The sequence below is a fragment of the Pan troglodytes genome, chromosome 18 (genome assembly GCF_028858775.2).
Source record: "Pan troglodytes isolate AG18354 chromosome 18, NHGRI_mPanTro3-v2.0_pri, whole genome shotgun sequence".
Lineage (NCBI taxonomy): Eukaryota > Metazoa > Chordata > Mammalia > Primates > Hominidae > Pan > Pan troglodytes.
The window spans coordinates 48686496-48706467 of record NC_072416.2 but is presented as its reverse complement, the minus strand read 5'-3'; the positions used below and the strand labels follow the sequence as shown (position 1 = coordinate 48706467).

The 19972-nt window shown below is 47.1% G+C and overlaps 1 protein-coding gene across 4 annotated transcripts in view; it reads right to left on the bottom strand.

Annotated features, from left to right (window-relative positions):
- Positions 1-2012: 2012 nt before the first annotated feature.
- The window catches only part of NOD2 (nucleotide binding oligomerization domain containing 2), a 39774-nt gene continuing 21814 nt past the window's right edge, over positions 2013-19972 (bottom strand). For 2 of the 4 annotated variants that reach the window (XM_063796183.1, XM_016928465.4), the window contains 8 exons: positions 18673-18756; positions 18369-18452; positions 15334-15417; positions 12648-12731; positions 11975-12058; positions 9772-9855; positions 5446-5529; positions 2013-3601 (listed from right to left, as the gene is read on the bottom strand). In XM_063796183.1, the coding sequence (XP_063652253.1) occupies positions 3529-3601; positions 5446-5529; positions 9772-9855; positions 11975-12058; positions 12648-12731; positions 15334-15417; positions 18369-18452; positions 18673-18756 (661 nt within the window). In that variant the 3' untranslated portion in view covers positions 2013-3528. 4 annotated transcript variants of the gene reach the window in all.

Genomic DNA, 19972 nt, shown 5'->3' with positions numbered 1-19972 from the left:
CCTTATAGTCCTGGAAGCCAGAAGTCCAAAATGGGCTGGAGCCAAGGCAGGCAGGGCTATGCTGCTTGCAGAGGTTCTAGGGGAGAATCTATTTCCTGGTCTTCTTTGGCTTCTAGAGCTGCAATCCTTGGCTCATGGCGCCTTCCTCCACCTTCAGAGCCAGCAGTGTAGCATCTTACTTGGTGATCACATTTCTTTCTTCTCCGGTGTCATATTTCCCTTTGCGTTACATTGTCCTTTAAATTTCTCTTATAAGGAAACTGCGATTGCATTTAAGACCCACCCAGGTAATCCAAGATGATCATCCCATCTCAAGACCCTTAACTGAATCCCACCTCCAAAGTCCCTTTTGCCAGGTAAGGCAACATTCCCAGGTCCCGGGGATTAGGATCTACATATGTTCGGGAGTGACTATTGAGCCTACCATGCATACCACGCTCCTTCCCTCACCAGGGTCTTTGTACCTCTTGTCCCCCATTACTAGAATGCTCCCTTCTTCCCTCTCACTCTTTGCTTGGCCATATCTTTCTCATTCTTGGGGACACAGCTTACCTGGCACCTCCTCAGACAACCTGTCTCGGACCAGCCCCTTAACAGCCTGAAGACTTTTTTTTTTTTTTTTTTGATACGGAGTCTTGCTCTGTTGCCCAGGCTAGAGTGCAGTAGTGTGATCTCAGCTCACTGCAACCTCTGCCTCCTGGGTTCAAGCAGTTCTCCTGCTTCAACCTCCCAAGTAGCTGGGATTACAGGCACCTGCTACCATGCCCGGCTAATTTTTGTATTTTTAGTAGAGACGGGGTTTCACCATGTTGGCCAGGCTGGTCTCGAACTCCCGACCTCAAGTGATCTGCCCACCTTGGCCTCCCAAAGTGCTGAGATTACAGGCATGAGCCACAGTGCCTGGATGAAGACTTTTTCATGTCTTTTTCAACTGACTTGTTTTCTGCCTGCCTCTCCCTCTACCCTCACCTAAGCACCTTGAGGACCATGTCTGTTTTGTCAATCCACTGGTCGTCCTAATATAACTGGTTAATAAATCATTGCTGAATTTATTTATTTATTTATTTATGACAGTCTCGCTGTGTTGCCCAGGCTGGAGTGCAGTGGCATGATCTCAGCTCACTGCAACCTCCTCCTCCAAGATTCAAGCGATTCTCCTGCCTCTGCTTCCCAAGTAGCTGGGATTACAGGCGTGCGCTGCCACACCCAGCTAACTTTTTTTTTTCTTCTTCTATTTTTAGAGACAGGGTTTTGCCATGTTGGCCAGGCTGGTCTTGAACTTCTGACCTCAAGTGATCCAGCTGCCTCAGCCTCCCAAAGTGCTGAGATTACAGGCATGAGCCACCATGCCTGGCCTCATTGCTGAATGAATTTAAAGATGACAAATTGACAACCCAATACAGTGCTATGCAAATGGGCTGCTGTGTGTACTCCTCAGCGAAAGGAGACTCAACACCACCTTCCTCCTGATCTGCTATATCAGAAACAATGGTCTGGGCAGAACAGGGCACCAATCACAAAGAAAACCCATAGACACACTCCCATGCAGGGTCCAGGGAGATGCCACACCACCGAGTCAGCCAGACGCAAAACCTTTCAAGGAAGTAGGATTTCACCTTGCTGGGCGACCACCTGATCCCTTGCTTATTAAACGCAGCTAAGCATTATTTTAACACAAGGCCTGCATGAGAGGCTGCTCGCTGTGGAGAGCCAGCCATAAGTAACCCTTCTCCATCCTTCTCCTGTTAAAGACTCCTGGAGCCACTTTGAGGGAATCGAGGGGGGCCAAGGGGCCTTTTCACATGTGTTGCAGCCTTTTAGGCTGGGTACGGGGAGGCTCCTGCACAGCTGAAAACTTCACGGGGTTAAACTTTTCTAAACTGAAGCCAAAAGTGTTTTGATTGCCTGGCTATTTTCTAAGAATTGCTTTTGCCTTAAGCTATACATTATCAGGTTGAAAACATCATTTTCCTCCGCTTCAAGTAGAAAATTGTGCTTTAAAATTTGACAAGTTTTAGTAATATTTTTATTTTTTATTTTATTTATTTATTTATTTGAGATGGAGTTCCACTCTTGTTGCCCAGGCTGGAGGACAATGGTGTGATCTTGGCTCACTGCAACCTCCACTATTTTTAGTAGAGACAGGGTTTCTCCATGTTGGTCAGGTTGGTCTCAAACCCCCAACCTCAGGTGATCTGCCCACCTCGGCCTCCCAAAGTGCTGGGATTACAGGCGTGAGCCACTGTGCCCGGCCAGAATATTTTTAAATGTTTGGTCGCAAGGAAGTTTATTCCCCTCTGATTATTTACAGCATAAAGTTCACGGCCATGTTGTCTGTAAGAGTATAAACTTAAGACAGTAAAACAAAGTGATCTATAAATATTAACCAGTTTTCACACATCATAATGTTTAAAATAATAACATTTGCACAGCATCTGACAATTTACAAAGACTTCAACGTACATCATTTTGAATAATCCAGGAAGACATTTGCTTTGAAGGAACGGCCTAATTTTTTTTCCTGTAAACTTTCAATCCATAACTGTACATCCTAAAGCATTCTGGCACAAATGAAATGGAACTGCCTCTTGTGGGTCTATTTCAGAAGTCTGTTGTCAGAGTTCAGTTCACAGGCATCAACCAGAAGCCTAGTGAGGCCGTTTGAAATTCTGGCCCAGATTAATTTTTTAAAGCTGCATTTGGAGCTTTTTAAAGTAGAGCTGTTTCCAAAGGCTTAACTGAAGAGTAATTGATTTCACTGGAAATAAAAGTCCACATGTGATCCCAGCTGGAGTGTGGTCATATTTTTCTTGCAAACCTAGAATGTCTTGGGGAACAAACGGCTGTCACGTGTCCCCTTCCAAAAATGTCTTAAACACCGGAAAGGAGGGCAGGCTAAGGTGTAGCCCTTCCCACCCTGGGTGCCAGGGTTGGGGGTGCTGTAAGTGAAATATCAAAGCTGAGGTCACTAATATTCTGCATCTCAGCCTCAGAGGAAGGAGCGTGTGCAGGAGTCCAGGAGGAGGGGAGGAACCAGAGACGGGGAATGGCCTGGATGGATGAGTCGAGACATGGGGAAAGCTGCTTCCTGAATTATGTGTTCTGTGTACTCCTCTTCATCAGAGCAGTGGGAAGGGGTCTTTTGTGAGAGGCCGGGCCTCTCCACCAAAAGGCACTCAGTTAACAAGCACATCCATGGGCCCCACTGACCCACACGGAAGCCTGGGAGGATCAGCAGAGGCCAGTCCCATACTACGGAGGAGGGGCTGTCCTTGTACATCCTGGGATTGAATCTTGGGAAGAAGTCGATGGCAAAAGTAGGCTTGGGAAAAGTCTATCCTGGAGGGCACTGATGCTCCCTCCTCTGCCAGAATAAAGGTGACCTATGGTGTTCCCAGAAAACAAGTTCAGCCTTAGGCAGGACAGGGCTCATTTTGAAGAGGCTGCCAACACATGTCACCCAGCCTCTGGGGCCCAAACTCACAGCTTGCTCACAAACAAACTGAGACGAACATCCTCCCGGAGACTTCAAAGCAAGAGTCTGGTGTCCCTGCAGCCGAGCTTGTCAACCTCCTCTAGAGAGAAAGTGTTCCCTCGGAGCCTAAAGCAGATCAAATGAACAGAGGTTTGAGTGAGGACAAAATTAGATCGGGGCTTTCAAACAAAAGCCTCCACTTTTTAAACCCATGCCTGGGATGGGCTGACTCTCTGGCCCAGCTGCAGTGTTTCTTGCAGGGAAGTCAGGGCTGTTTTTACCCTTGGCCAACCAGGGCAGCTCAGGAAGCATTCTGAACAAGGCTCCATGACTCTGCAGAGAGTCCACAACACTGCACCCAGCCAGCCACAGACTCCCCAAGGCCAGTGATTCTTTTTAAGGCAACAAGAGAATCTGTCAAGAATGCAATGAGCAAACCCTGGTGCCCTCCCAAGTTCCATCAACAGGCAGCAAATAACATCAGACCCCTTAAAATATCAACCTCATGTTGGCTGGTGCCCAGGACCCAGAATGTGATGTTTCTTAGGACTGTGCAATGGTTTCAAAATCAAAGAAACAGAAAACCTACACTTTGCCCAGAACCTGATGACGTCATAGGCCACAGAGCTGTCACAATCATACAGAAGGAAAAATCTCTCCATCACAGCATAGATTTTTGAAGTCACTTTTAAATTTTTTATTTTTTTAAGAGATGGGATCTAATTCTGTCGCCTGTGCAGTGATGCAATTACGGCCCACTGCAGCCTTGAACTCCTGGGTTCAAGGGATCCTTCCATCCCAGCCTCCCGAGTAGCTAGGAACTACACTGCACCCAGCTGAATTTTTTATTTTTTGAGAGACAAGGTCTGGTGTCGAACCTCTGGCCTAAAGTGATCCTCCTGCCTCAGCCTCCCAAAGTGCTAGGATTACAGGTGTGAGCTGCCACGCCCAGCAAAGCTTTTGTTTTTAACTTCATCATTTGATATCTGCATTCGCTGCAGCCTTGATGTGCTTTTTGAGAGAAGACAAGGCCTGCATATTTAAAGCAAGAGTCACAGGCTTATGGGAATGAGTTGCCAAAGGGTCCTGGTCTAAGACAATAGGCTTGGTGGATCTGCAGTCAGCCAGAGTGGGTTTGCCCATCTGAGAAGACTCAGCCCTTCTTGCACTCTGGTTAACTACTGGAATCATGAATGGGCATCCAGAGTTCCCAGCTCTTTTGAGAAAACCCTGAGATATAGATTTTCTATAGGAAATTTCCTGGCTTTTAAATATTAGTCTCTAGCCCAGTGCCTGGAACATATATAGTAGCATTCACTTACAGCACATTAGGCCAGGGAAAACCTTTACTTATTGTCTGAGAAATAGATCCCTGGAAACAAGAAGGACAAATCTTTGAAGCTGTGGCTCAGCAGAGAGAAAGTCTACAACACTGGATCCAGCTGCCCAGACTCCCAAGGCTAGTCATTCTTTTTAAGGCAATGAAAGAATCTGTCAAGCATGCAATTCTTGCTTTTTTCAAATACATGAAAGTCTATGGCTTTAATTATAGAGAATTGGAAACACTGTGCAACCTGCTCCTAACCTGTGTAATCTCCATTCAGAACCGCAGAAGGTCTGATCCAATATCCTTGACCTGTGAAGGCAGATGCAATTTCCAGGAGGGCGGGAGCTGACTTTTCTTTTCATTCTTCAACCACATCCCCATTCCTACACTATCTCATAGAACAGAGAAGATGCTGAATAAATAGTCAAGGTTTAAAAATGAAATCATTTCTCCCTACTTAAAGATGTAAAGACTTCTTTCTTAGACAGAGAATCAGATCCTTCACATGCAGAATCATTCTCACTGAATGTCAGAATCAGAAGCGATCCTCAAAATTCTGCCATTCCTCTCTCCCGTCACCCCATTTTACAGATAGAAAAACTGAGGTTCGGAGAGCTAAAACAGGCCTGCCCAGGGGCCTTACCAGACTTCCAGGATGGTGTCATTCCTTTCAAGGGCCTGCAGGAGGGCTTCTGCCCCTAGGTAGGTGATGCAGTTATTGGACAACCTGGAAAAGAAGATACAATGGTGAGCTTCAAGGATTCTTGGTTTTCCTCTTGAAACTGTCCAGTTAAAGAGACTGCAGGAGTTAGCCAGTCTACTGAAGCCCACCTGTCCCTTAGACACATCCTGCTCATGTCTGAGATTCCCAATGAGCTCATCAACAAAGGCTCAGTACCATCAGTGAAATGTACCCGTCTCTCTTCCATTCACTAGATGAGTTTATCAAATTAAGTAGCCACTCCCTTAGGATAGTGGTTAAGTACCTGCATTTTAGTGCTAGACATCCTGGGTTTAAATCCCACCTACACCACTTCTTTTTTGATCTCAAGCAAATTAGTCCCAATCTCCTCATTGGTAAAATGGGCCTAAAAGAGTACCCGTGCCATCGAGCATAAGAATCTAAATTGTGATGGGTGTAAGCAGGCTCCTATTCACATCCACCATCCATCTCCTTGTGGCATGGGTCCTGGGCCATTAAGTCAGCCACCAGTCCCCCATTACCTCCCCACACTCTGCTTGCTGGGAAGACCCACCACTCTCTGCATGCCTAAAACACTTGCACAGTACTTGATATGGTTTGGCTGTGTCCCCACCCAAATCTCTTGAATTCCCACGTGTTGTGGGAGAGACCCGGTGGAAGGTAATTGAATCCCATCCTGTTCTCATTACAGTAAATAAGTTTCATGATATCTGATGGTTTTAAAAAGGGGAGTTTCCCTGAACAAGCCCTCTTCTCCTGTCTGCTGCCATGTGAGATGTGCCTTTCACCTTCAGCCATGATTGTGAGACCTCCCCAGCCACGTGGAACTGTAAGTCCAATAAAACTCTTTCTTTCATACAGTGCCCAGTCTTGGGTATATCTTTATCATCAGCATGAAAACGGACTAATACAGTACTTAATTGATAGAAAATAACCAATGAGCAGTAATATTTCTATTTTCAGGGGGGTCTTTGAGGGCACAGAGACAGAGATTAGAGAACATATGAGGTAGCTGACAACAGGGAGGGGAGACAGGATAGGGCCAGGGACAGCAACAGAGGAGTCATGTGTTTCCCAGGTTGCTCTTTTGGTTATAGCTTTGCCTTCCAATAATGTCCACTCCAGGTCCTCCCCCTTTCCCACAATTTCAGGAATGTCTTACAAGTTGACCCTAAGGCAATGCCAATTGTAATTGCCAGTATTTGTTGAACTTCTATTAGATTGGTGCAAAAGTAACTGCAGTTTTTGCATTGTTGAAACTTGCCATTTGATATTGGAATACATTCTTAAATAAATGTGGTTATGCTATACATCATTTTAATGCACAATTCTCACTTTATGATTTTTTTGCTAATGACTTAATACTTTCTGTTTATTTTATATTTATTTTAGACTATGAAAATGATGTTAGACAAAAAGCAAATTCAAGCAATTTTCTTATTTGAATTCAAAATGGGTTGTAAAGCAGCGGAGACAACTCACAACATCAGCAATGCATTTGGCCCAGGAACTGCTAACTAACGTATAGTGCAGTGGTGGTTCAACAAGTTTTGCGAAGGAGATAAGAGCCTTGAAGATGAGGAGTGTACTGGCAGGCCATCAGAAGCTGACAATGACCAATTGAGAGCAGTCATCAAAGCTGATTTTCTTACAACTACTTGAGAACTCAACATCGACCATTCCATGGTCATTCAGCATTTGAAGCAAATTGGAAAGGTGAAAAACCTCGATAAGTGTGTGCCTCATGAGCTGAGTGAAAACCAAGAAAATCGTCATTTTGAAGTGTCATCTTCTCTTATTCTACACAACAACAGCGAACCATTTCTTGATCTGATTGTGACGTGCGATGAAAAGTGGATTTTATACAACTGGCAATGACTAGCTCAGTGGTTGGACCGAGAAGAAGCTCCAAAGCACTTCCCAAAGTCAAATTTGCACCAAAAAAAAAGGTCATGGTCACTGGTGGTCTGCTGCTAGTCTGATCCCCTACAGCTTTCTGAATCCCTGCGAAACCATTACATATGAGAAGTATGCTCGGCAAGTCAATGAGATGCACTGAAAACTGCAACACCTGCAGCCGGCATTCGTCAACAGAAAGGGTCCAATTCTCCACGACAACACCCGACTGCATGTCGCACAACCAAAGCTTCAAAAGTTGAATGAATTGGACTATGAAGTTTTGCCTCATCCGCCATATTTACCTGACCTCTAGCCAACTGACTACCATTTCTTCAAGAATCTTGACAACTTTCTGCAGGAAAAATGCTTCCACAACCAGGAGGATGCAGAAAATGCTTTCCAAGAGTTTGTTGAATCCCGAAGCATGAATTTTTATGCTACAGGAATAAACAAACTTATTCCTTATTGGCAAAAATGTGTTGATTTTAATGGTTCCTATTTTGATTAATAAAGATGTATTTTAGCCTAGTTATAATAATTTAAAGTTCATGGTCTGAAACCACAATTACTTTTGCTCCAACCTACAACTTACTTTTGTTAGCTACATTCTCTCAGTGAATGCTCATGGCCTATAATGAAGGTCCAGCCATTATCTCCATTTACACTTGAGGCAACTGAGGCACTCATCCAAGAAGAACTGGCTGGTAATGGTGGAGCAGGGGTAAGACCCAGGCTGTCTGGTTCCAGAGCCTGGACTCTTTTTTTTTAATTATTATTTTTCTCATCCTTTTTTTTTTTTTTTTGAGATGGAAGTTTCTCTCTTGTCCAGACTGGGGTGCAATGGTGTGATCTTGGCTCATGGCAACCTCCACCTCCCAGGTTCAAGTGATTCTCCCGCCTCAGCTTCCTGAGTAGATGGAATTACAGGTGTGTGCCACCACGCCCGGCTAATTTTGTATTTTTAGTAGAGATGGGGTTTCTCCATGTTGGTCAGGCTGGTATGGAACTCCCCACCTCAGGTGATCCACCCGCCTCAGCCTCCCAAAGTGCTGGGATTACAGGTGTGAGCCACTGCGCCCAGCAAGCCTGGGCTCTCAACCAACTCTTGGCAGAAACTAAGCCTGGAAAAGAAAGATGTAGGCATTTCTCATTTTTATAAAAGATATATCAGAAGTTCAATTTTTGTGGGGGATGATATAGTTTAGGATGCTGAAAAATAAGGCTGATGACAGGGTGGCATGGGACCAACCCCAGCCTCATTGCCTGGCATCCATGGGAGTCAAGTGGAGTAAGGCTGTGACAAGGAGGGAAGACAAACCTGCCATATCCACACCTGGTTGATAATGGGCTTGGTATTCCCAAAGGCCCACCCTCAGTGCAAAGCTGGCATCTGGCTCAGACACATCCGGGCTTCACCCCAACTTCCCAGCCCATTTCCACCCAAATAATTAGTGGAAGTGTTTTCTCCAAATATTTGGAAACTTCCTAGCTTGTGAAAGCAACACAAATGAGTGTCGCCAGAGTGGGTAGCAGCCTGGCAGCAAAGCTGGCACTCACAGAGGCAGCTGTCTGTCTGTCTGTCTCTAAAGACAAGCGTTTTCCTAGGACCACATTTGCCTAGGCAGATGCCACTTTCCTCCAGCAAAAGGAGCCATCTGATGGGGTTCCTGAGGTCTACTTGAAATAAGAATTTTGGCATCAGCCTCAGAGAGCACTGACAAACCCATGATGGTCACTAGGTGGGTTCATGTTCACCTGAGCTGTCCATCTCTTTGTGGCACAAGTCCCAAGCCACTGAGTCAGCCACTGGAGGAGGCCACAGTACTCCCCATCACATCACCTCCCCAGCCACTGCTTGCAGAGAAGACCTGCCACTCTCTGCCTGAGGCTATTCTCCTGACCCCAGAAGCATGTTCAGCTGGGTGAGGGTGAGCTGGAAGTGCTGGAGAATCAGTGCCCCACGAGCGCACATCAACATAGGAAGGACAGAGGGTTGGTGGATAAATGCCATGGCTTTCTTGCCCATTGGTTGGGTAGGTGACCATGTGTGTTCTGCACTGGCTCCAGGAGTGCCCCAGAGTACTGAGCTCCAATTTCCCTCATTGATAACTGGCTTGATAACTCCCCTTTATTGGTTACCTTCACTTCCCCATCTCACTTCACCACTCTCCTATCAGCATTTACTGGGACCACCTCCCAGATAAACAACTTGCACTGGAATCCTTGTCCACCTAGACCAAGGCAAGCTGTTCTACCAGGCCACCTCACATGAGTTACCCCAGCGGAGAGCGGCCCAGATCTTATTCAGAAATGCCCCTTCCAAAGGCCAGCAATTATTGTCCTGTTTCCTGCTCATGGGTTCCTTACTTCAGGATTTTCAAACTCGAATTTTTCTTCAGTCCTTCTGCGAGAGAACATACACCTTCATCCTGGAGATGGTTCTCCTCCAGGCTGGTGAGAAGAATAGAGAAAATCCAGTTGATACAACATTGATTATGGAAGATGATGAACTCACATGCCCCCCATATAGGAAATCCAACATCTGAAAACCCAAACTCATGGATAAAGAAAGAACAGATAAAGTACGTTGTGGGGATTCTCAATTCCAGGGACATATTTGCAAGAGAATTCACTCCAAGGGCTCTCAATGTAATAAGTTCCCTCATCCCCCAGCTTCCTGATCTCCATCTTTCCTTTCTTCCTTATTAATGGAAGTCTCATTTCATTTGGACAGCCATGCACTTGGTGAAAAAACTATATTTCCCACTCTCCATTGCAGCCAGGGCTGGTCAAACAACATACAAGTGGGTTGGTCAAGTGACATACACATGGTTGATACATAAGGGGAAGTCGACAGGTGGGGCTTCCAGGAATGCTTTTTAAAGGAGAGAACCCAGATGACTTTCCTGGGTATATAGATCGAATCCTGGAATACAGAAGTAGTGCTGCAGCTGGAGCAGCCATCCTGTGATCATGAGACAACCAACCATGTGAATGAAGTCACAGGCTAAGGATGATGGAACAGGAAGAGAATGAGACAGAGCTGAGACCCCTCCTGGCCTCTTGTAGCCACTGTACAAACCCTACACTGCCTACCTCCAGCTGCCTATACAGGAAAAAATAAGCCCTTTCCTTGTTTAAACCTCTATAGATGGAGGTATCCTGTCACCTGCAGCTTAACATATAGTTAAACTAAATTTGGCCTGAGACTGCCTCTGTACTTTGAGTTCCTATGTAGCAAACTGCAACCTAACAATATATCCTTATAACAAACAGCTAAGTCTCAGCCAATCACAGCAGCCAGGCTTCAGTCAGTCACAGTCTACCAGCTGATCAGTCTATATCCATATAAAGAAAATGCCTCATCACACCATGCCCATATAAGGCAAATGCCCAGCTGCAACCAATCAAGCTGTTTTTTACATCACTTCCTTTTCCTGTCTACAGATACTGCTTGCCTACCTTGCTGGGTGGAGCACTCCCAGTTCTGAATGCTGCCCAATTCATAAATTGCTGTATGTTCAAACCAGCTCTGCTAAATTTAATTTGCCTAAAGTTTTTCTTTTAACAGTAATCATAACTGATGCTCTCATAATAAGGTTCTCCTCTACTAAGAAATTCCAAGTGGCAAAATCCAGTCAGGATAGAATCAATCATACTTGAGTAGAGCTAGTAAGCCCTGCAACAGCGAAGGTCCATCCATAAAATCTGTTTATGGCAATGCCCATATGTTGCAGTGCCTTTCTGCTTCCCGGGAAAATCAAACATTCAGCATTTTATCTCCCTGACATAATCTGAAGCTGCCCAGAACATGTCAGAAAACTATACTAGTGGCATCTAAAGGATGAGAAACTTAGAATCTGCTTCAGGTCAACAGTATAAGCATGATTCATGGTTCCTCTTTCAACTATCAAAACTCCATTACACCTTCCAAAATGACCTAAGACTTGAATACCCAGTGCTCCTAGGAACTCAAAATCACTTTAAAATAACAAACCTTTATTAGTAGTAGTAGTCACAGTACTATAGTAGTTGTAGCAGCAGCAGCAGCAGCAGCAGCAGCAGCAGCAGCAGCAGTAATAGTAGTAGTAACCCTGCCATTATTCTAATTTAACATTTATGGAGCACTTACAAATATGCCAGGCACTATATTAAGGTCTTCACAGGCACTACTTTATCTAATTCTTGCAAAAATCCTTTATGGTTGGAAGTATTCTTACCCTCATTTTACAGACATGAAACTTGAGATTCTGAAATTGTTATTTAACTTGCCTAAGATCACAGCCTGCTTGATTACAGAGTCTGTGCTCTTAACACTTATGCCACGTGGAGGCAGTCACCAAACCAGCAAACCCATATATTTTATTAAATAAAAAAATTAGCATGTACATACCAGGCTCTATAAGCTTCATACCACTCAGTACATATAAAGACAAACACAATCAATCAATCAGTCAATCACTCAATCATCCACCTTTGTCTGTCCACACAACCGCTCCTATGGATGAGGCCAGGGGATCAACAGAGATTGTGATCCACTTCCCCAGAGCAGAGAATCCCCCAAACTCACCAGAGTTCTTCTAGCATGACGTTCTTTGCCAGCATCAGTGCCAAGGCTTGGGCACCCACACTGCCAATGTTGTTCCCCACCAGGCTGGAGGTAATCATGGAACAAAAGCATTTCAGAGCAGGGAAAGACCTCAGAGATGAGCTAACCTATGGAGGGCAAAATTCGTGGTGCTCTCCTGGTCTGCTCCATTTCAGACATCACTAATTGATTGCGGTGCTCTTTCTTTTTTCTTTTTTTTTTTTCTACCCTTTTTAGACATCACTAATTGAATGCAGTGCTCTTTTTTTTTTTTTAGCTTTTTTAGACATCACTAATTGATTATAGTGGTCTTCTTTAAGCCCAGGTGCAGCCTTAGAATTCTTTTTAATGTGGTGCACTGGGCACCCACTACCAATGGATTGGAATTGGTCCTTAAGATAAAATGTACCTGATCCAGCCCAATATCTTCAATTTACAGATACTGTATCAAAACCCTGAGAGGACAAGGGACATTTCCAAGTCACCCAGAGAGACTCAAGTGTCCTCTCTTGAAATCCAATGGTCTTTTTTCCTTACTCCATTGCCTAACACTGTGGGGTAGAAATAAAGTTCAAAGACCTTCAGAACTGGCCCCAGCTCCTCCCTCTTCACCTGATCTCCCCAAGAAAACTGAAGGATAGACTCTGAAGCTTACCTGAGCCACCTCAAGCTCTGGTGATCACCCAAGGCTTCAGCCAGGGCCTGGGCCCCCTCGTCACCCACTCTGTTGCCCCAGAATCTGAAAAGGCCAAAAGAGTCAACAGACAGTGTTAGTGAGTACCTGATATGTGTTCTAGACATGAACTAACAGTCCTCCTCCCTCTGCAGTCCCAGCCAGAGGGGCAGGACCACTCAATCCCAGAGTGGCCTCACTGGGGCTCCTGGTCCCAGCAAAGTGGACCTGCCTCCATCTTTTGGGTGGGATGGCCAAACTTAACCCAAGAGTTTTCAGTGGCTTTACATTACAGACTTAGAGAACAGTAGAGGGCTACCCAGACCTAACCCTTAAGGACGGGAACTCACTGACAAGAGTAATTTACAGTTGTGACACTTTTTCTGACACTTAGTTCAGATATGCTTCCTGGTAACTGCCACCCACAAGTCCTTAGCTACCCTCCAGTACCTGCCCATAACAAGTCTAACACTTCTTCTGCAAGCTAGCTCTTTATCTCCTGCTTCTTCCTAACACCCCTAATTCCTTCACGCCATCAGCTTCAACTCCCCCAGCTTCTGGGCCATCCTCCTCTGACTCACTGTAGTTTGAAAACATCCCTTTCCAAAAGGTAGATCCCAACTCACACCTTCTGACTTATTGACTGTATTCTAGGGACCTACCCTGGACAGGTATGTACACAAGTTAGCAAAGAATGGCTGAATTAGGACGTCCACTGTACTTTCATTCATTAGGTATGTATTGATTGAGCTCTGGCTGTGTGCCAGCACTGCTCTGTGCCCCAGGGATATGACACTGTAATAATAAAAAACCTGAAAACAACTTAATAGTCATCAAAAAGTGACCAGTTAAATACATTATGTAACACTCTGCAGCTCTTTGAAAAATGAGGTCAGGCTGAGCAAGGTGGCTCACTTGTGTAATCCCAATACTTTGGGAGGCAAAGGAGGGAGGATCACCTGAGCCCAGGAGTTTGAGACAAGCCTGGGCAACATAGTGAGACCCCGTCTCTACAAAACATAAAAATATCAGCCAGGCATGGTGGCGTGTGCCTGTAGTCCCAGCTACTCAGGAGGCCGAGGTAGGAAGATCACTTGAGCTCAGGAGTTCAAGGCTACAATGAGCTATGATTGCAACCACTGCACTCCAGCCTGGGTGACAGAGTGAGACCCTTTCTGTAAATATTAGTAAAATAAATAAATAGATAATTAAGTAAATAAAGAGGTCATAATGACCTAAAAAAATTCCTATAATATATGGTGAAGCCAAAAAAAAAAAACAAAAACAAACAAACAAACAAACAAAAAAAACCAAGCGAGTTACAGAACACTTTGTATCATATGACAGCGTTTGGGGGATTTAGCACAACGCCTGGCCCAGACAGGTGCCCTAATAAATATGTGTTGAAAGAGGTAAATACCCCTGATGTGGCAGATGTGACCTCAAGCAGAAGAGAGTTCAGTGGGGCTGTGGCCTCCTTTGTTCTAGACTCTGTTGCTACTAATGCAGTGTGGAAAAGATGTTGATTTCTAGAGCAACATAGTCCCATTTGTGGCTCATACTGAGCTTGGGGGCTGGGTGCGGTGGCTCACACCTGTAATCCCAGCACTTTGGGAGGCCGAGGCGGGCAGATCATCTGAGATCAGGAGTTCAAGACCAGCTGGGCCAACATGGTGAAACCCTGTCTCTACTAAAAATACAAAAATTAGCCGGGCGTGGTGGTGGGTGCCTGTAATCCCAGCTACTTGAGAAGCTGAGGCAGGTGAATCGCTTGAACCAAGGAGGCGGAGGTTGCAGTGAGCCAAGATCGTGCCACTGCACTCTAGCCTGGGCAACAGAGTGAGACTAAATCTCAAACAAAACAAAACAAAACAAAAAACTGAGCTTGGGGGCAACTTGCCTCCCTGTGAAATGGGCTGGAACACCTAGGCCCTAAGGTTATTCTCTCTTCCTACAGTCCCAGGTTCTAAAACTCCCAGTTCTTGTCAAATGGACTCCAGTTCACACTAGGGCATGACAGGATAGGAGAGAGGCTGCTGGAAACAGCACAGGTGCAAGCCTGGGTGCCTAGCAAACAGAGGAAGCCCACCCTGGGGCTGCAGGTTGGGGTACTCCCCTCCCTGGCAGGCCCTAGCATGGTCCTACAGGGAGCAAGAGCTCCGAGGGACCTAGCACAGCCCCTCTTATCCTGGGTGCCTTCCTATCCTTCCCCATTTCCTTCTCTTTCTTAGGTCAGGGGTCCTCACCCCTGGCTGTACATCCCCTGGGAAGCTTTTTAAAACTCCTGATACCTGGGCCTTGCACCTAGATATTTGCATTTCATCAGTCTGGGGTGGGAGGCCTGGCAATAGTGTTTAGAAGCTTCCAGGTGGTTTTAATATGCAGCTAAAGTACAGCCCTAGCGCCCCCTGAGGATCAGAGGGCTTCCTGCCACCAGCTCGTGGGCACTGTCCTCCCCTAGCCCCAACATCCCAAACTTCCTGTTTGTCAGGCATAGACCAAGTGTGAAGGTGGCAGTCAAGGGCCGCCCACTCTCTCCCTGGCTTGTCCTCCCCACTGGAGCTGGGCTGCCTCTGGGGCCTCCTGGCTGAAGAGTTTCACCTGCCCCTAAATCCTCAAAAGTCCCAAGCCCCTCCGTGCAGGTCCCTCTTCCTGGAATCCAACCTACCCCAGGAACTGCAAGGAGGTGTTGCCTCGGAGCCCCTGGGCCAGCACTTGGGCTCCCGCAGCGGTGATGTGGTTATTCCCCAGCCTGGAAGGGAAGACAGAGGAGGCTGAGAGAACACAGCGGCAGGCAGAAAAGGAGGGCCGTCTGTGCCCTGGCCAGGGAAACACAGGAAGAAAGCATTGAGGACCTGCCCGGGAGGCAGCAGCCACATCAGGTGCCCTCGCTGCTAGGTCTAGTTTACTCAGCGGCTCCCACAACTTCATTTTCCCCCAGCAAAGGGAAAGGGGCAGCGGGACGCTGTTTGCACAGCAGTGTGACAAGTCCAGGCAGGAGCCACAGTAGGCAGCTGTCCTGGGAGGTGGTTTCCCCGGGACAGCGAGGGTGACTCAGGGTCACACCTTTCCCTCTGGTCTCAGCCGCCCTCGATCCAGACCCCATCGTGCCCTCTGCAGCCTTCCCAGATCTGTTGTTGCTACAGGTAGGCTTTACCTGTTGCACAAGAGCGCTGGGCAGGTCCAGGTGGCTGGAGGGAGGGGTGGGGCCCACTGAGCCTTCCAGAAAGGAAGGAGAGAGGGAGGGCCAAGGCTAGGGGTGGGGGAAGATCCCAGCAAGGAAGGCTCCTGCTGCAACCGAATCCAGACACCTCTGAGAGCTTCGGAGAAGCCCCAGAGCTCTCACCTGCAACCCTAGGCTTCCTGGGATAACTATACGCTTTCATTCTTTCAAGGAACGTCAAGCCACTCAGCTCACAACAATCCTATAAGGCAGATATTATTGTATCCTTGGAGAAGGGGTGTGGCAGCTAGGAGAACTCGCCTTTCAGGTCTCCAGCCTCAGCTCCTTGGAGGTAGCCAAGGGCCCCAGCTGCTGTGCTCCAAAATCTAACATCCTCGCATCTGCACTTGCCAGCCCCTGCCTGAGACATCAGGCTCCCCTGCCTGGTGAATTTGGTTCAAGAACTCCTCATCAGCCTTGCCAAGATGTCTTAGGACTGCACTGAAGTCCAAGGTGCCCAGTCTCAACCTTCCTTCCTTCCCTCTCTCCTTCACTCAGGGACACACCTCCCAGCCTCCCCCAGCTCCCTTCCCCACTTCTCCTTTTAGGACTTTTCCCCAATAAATGTGTGGCACATTGAATCCCTGCTTGGAGGACCGGACTCACATAAGGAGAAACAAGCTGAGTGCTTGTGTGATTTACCCATCATCTTTCAGCCACTCGCTTACTATATAAAGCCCCTGCCAGACGGTGCAGCCCTTCATGTGGATTAACTTGCTTGCTCATCACTACAGCCTGTGAGGTAGCCAGGGTTATTACCTCCATTCTACAGAAGGGGAAACGGAGGCACACAGACATTGGGCTGACCTGAGGTCACACAGCTAATGAGGGTTCAAACCTCAGGCAGTCTGGCTCCAGAGCCTGTGCTCTCTATTACAGTAATATATGGTAATCCCTGCCCCCTGCTTATCCGCAGCTTCGCCTTCTATGGTTTCAGTTATCTGAAATCAACTGCAGTCCAAAAATATTAAATGGAAAATTCTAGAGATAAACAATTCATACATTTTAAATTGCATGCTATTCTGATCACGTGCCATCCAGCTCCATCCCACCCAGGACGTGAATCAGCCCCCCGTCCAGCGCATCCACGCTCTATACGCTCCCATTTGGTAATCATCAAGATTGTCTGCTCCTGACATCCAGCTGCCAACCTCATTGTTGCTCAAAGATTAGGGATCTCTGGGAGCAGATGATTCTCCTCCTAAAGTGTGGTCAGGTCAACAGCAGCCCAGTGCTAGAGCACAGTGCTGCATGCGTCATCCACCTCACTTCCTCCCATCACACAGGCATTTTACCACCACACATCTTCCCAAGAAGAAGGGTGAGTACAGTACAAGAAGATATTTTGAGGGAGACGGAGAGAGTCCACATTCACATAGTGTTATTATAGTATATTGATTGTTATAATTGTTCTATTTTATTATGAGTTGCTATTACTCTCTTACTGTGCCTAATTTATAAACTACACTTTATTGCAGGTGTGTAGGTATTGGGAAAAGCATGGTATGTGTAGGGCTTGGTACTCTCCATGGTTTCAGGCATCCACTGGGGTCTTAGAACATCTCTCCTGCACATACCGGAGGACTACTGTGTCGGCCACAAACTCAGCCTCCATTTCTGAAACTAGCACCCTTCTCAGGGATGGGCCAGCCAGGTCTGGCCACAGCCTATTCCAGGCTTGTGAGTCTGAGGGAGCAGGCAGTGGTAGCAGGACTGAGTCCTTTGTACAAATTGGCACCTGTGGTTCTGATCTCAGTAGCCCTCGCCGAGACTGAGCTATGTGGCCCGCCATTTTAAAATGGCGGCTCCCATCCACAAACCCAGCCCAAGAGGTAAAAGAATAGATGGAAGCAATTCTTTACTTTGTCTTTTTTTTACTGCCTCACAAATCACAGGAGGCAAGAATATCTGAGAGAGAGAGAAGGAGAGAGAAGCCAGGCCAACCCAGCGGCCAGCTAGAGGGGCAATTTAAAGGCATCAGGTAGGAGAGAGAGAGACTCCTGTTGAAACTGGGAGACACTGGAGTCGCAGAAATGCAGAACCAGATGGACTGCAAACCTTGCATGCTCTGAGTGGTGAAAGGACCTCCTGGGAGTGTTGCAGCAACTCGCTGCCACAGCTGGGGTGGCAAGTAACTGTGTATGCCTCCCCCACCAGGACGAGCTCAACATGCGTCGTGGAACTCAGTAACCCCAGAAAGCTGTGACACTCTTAGACACAGAAAAGGAAAGGGGCCTAGAAAAGCTTTCTTGCCCTACGGGCTAAAGGTCAAAAGACAGGAAGTCCTCAGCAGAGCTAGTCCAGAGTTTACTGGGGAGATCACAGCATTAGAGAACCCCTGCTTAAAATGAGACACTGTCCCTGCATTCAATCAGGAGGTCAGGAGCCAGTGTGGGCAGTGCCAGGCCAAGACCAGATCAGACTGACTCAGAAATGGGGCAAAAAATAGTTTCCAGGGAATAAGGAAAACCTGGGCTCACCTCAATGCCAAGAAGTTCTGCCTGCATGCAAGGAGCTTAGCCATGGAGTGTGCACAGCCGTCAGTCAATTTGTTGTTGAATAGACTGTTCAGTTCCAGAAGAGAGGAGACACAGAAGCAAAGCACATTGGACAGTGAGCACCAAATCCCAGGGTTGCCCTTCCCTTCTGGGCAGGAATCACCTGCACCCCCCATCATGCAAACAGCCCCTGCCCCAGCCCATCACTCACAGCTTCCCAGGCTGCACGACCTGGGGTGAGACCAGGGCACTTGGAGCCCATTGTCCACAGCCCAGGCTGACTTACGCTAACTTCTGCAATTGCTCGCAGTGAAGAGCACATTCAATGAGCTTGCAGATGCCTCGGTCTGAGATATTGTTATCGCGCAAACTAAAGAGACAAAATAAATACATTTGAAAATGGAGCTAGTAAGACAAGAAAAAAATCTACAAATCCCCCAAAAAGACTTTCATTCATCCCTGAAGTGCCAGCATCTGCGCTTCCAGGAAACCCTGCATAGATGGAGCACCCCAAAAAAGTGGAGACCCCACGGTCCCTGGCCAGGGAGGTGACGTGGTGCACTATGATGGGGATGGCCCAGGACGTAGGATCCAGACCCCCTACTAATTCCAGAACCCTGGAATCCTTAGGAAATGACAGAGCTAATTTGAGGCAATGTTTCCATCTCTGCAAAAGGAACATGATAATCACAGCAGCCTCACAAAGGGGATGATGGTGGAAAGGAGCTGATAAATGCGAAAGGTGCAGCCTGAACTAGACAGGCTACCCCTGGGGACAATTTACCATCATCTAGGCCAGCAGACAGTAGACCAGCTGAATGAGAGTGGCCAAAACTTCAGAAACAGGCATATAGGCTGTGGTTAGTGAGGCCCTGCTGCCCAGTCCTTAACCCCAATGACACCACTCCAACAGGCTAGTCCCTGCCGAGCAAGCCCTGTCTGCCACTCCTCTTGGGGCACCATTCCCAAAACTCACCTGATCACAACATCATCTGAAAGCTTCCCTAAAAGACAGATTCTCAGGCCCATACCCTGGAGCTGGCAATCAAGTATCTGCGGGGTGGGGCCCAGGAATCTGTATATTTTAACAACTGTGCACATGATTCTTTATCTTTAGGCAAACTTGGGAGGCCCTGACTGAATGGTTAACAGCTCAGGCTCTGGAGTGCCTCAGCTGGATATTGTGATCCTGATCAGCCACTTACTAGTTATTTGCTGGTCTCTTTATCTATAAAAGAGGGAACAGGCCGGGCACGGTGGCTCACGCCTGTAATCCCAGCACTTTGGGAGGCCGAGGCGGGCAGATCACGAGGTCAGGAGATCGAGACCATCCTGGTTAACACAGTGAAACCCTGTTGCTACCAAAAATACAAAAAAATTAGCCGGGCGTGGTGGCAGGCGCCTGTAGTCCCAGCTACTTGGGAGGCTGAGGCAGGAGAATGGCGTGAACCCGGGAGGCAGAGCTTGCATGAGCCGAGATTGCGCCACTGTACCCCCAGCCTGGGCAACAGAACGAGACTCCGTCTCAAAAAAAAAAAAAAGAGGGAACAATAGTATTATCAGCCTCACCAGGCTGTGCACATAAA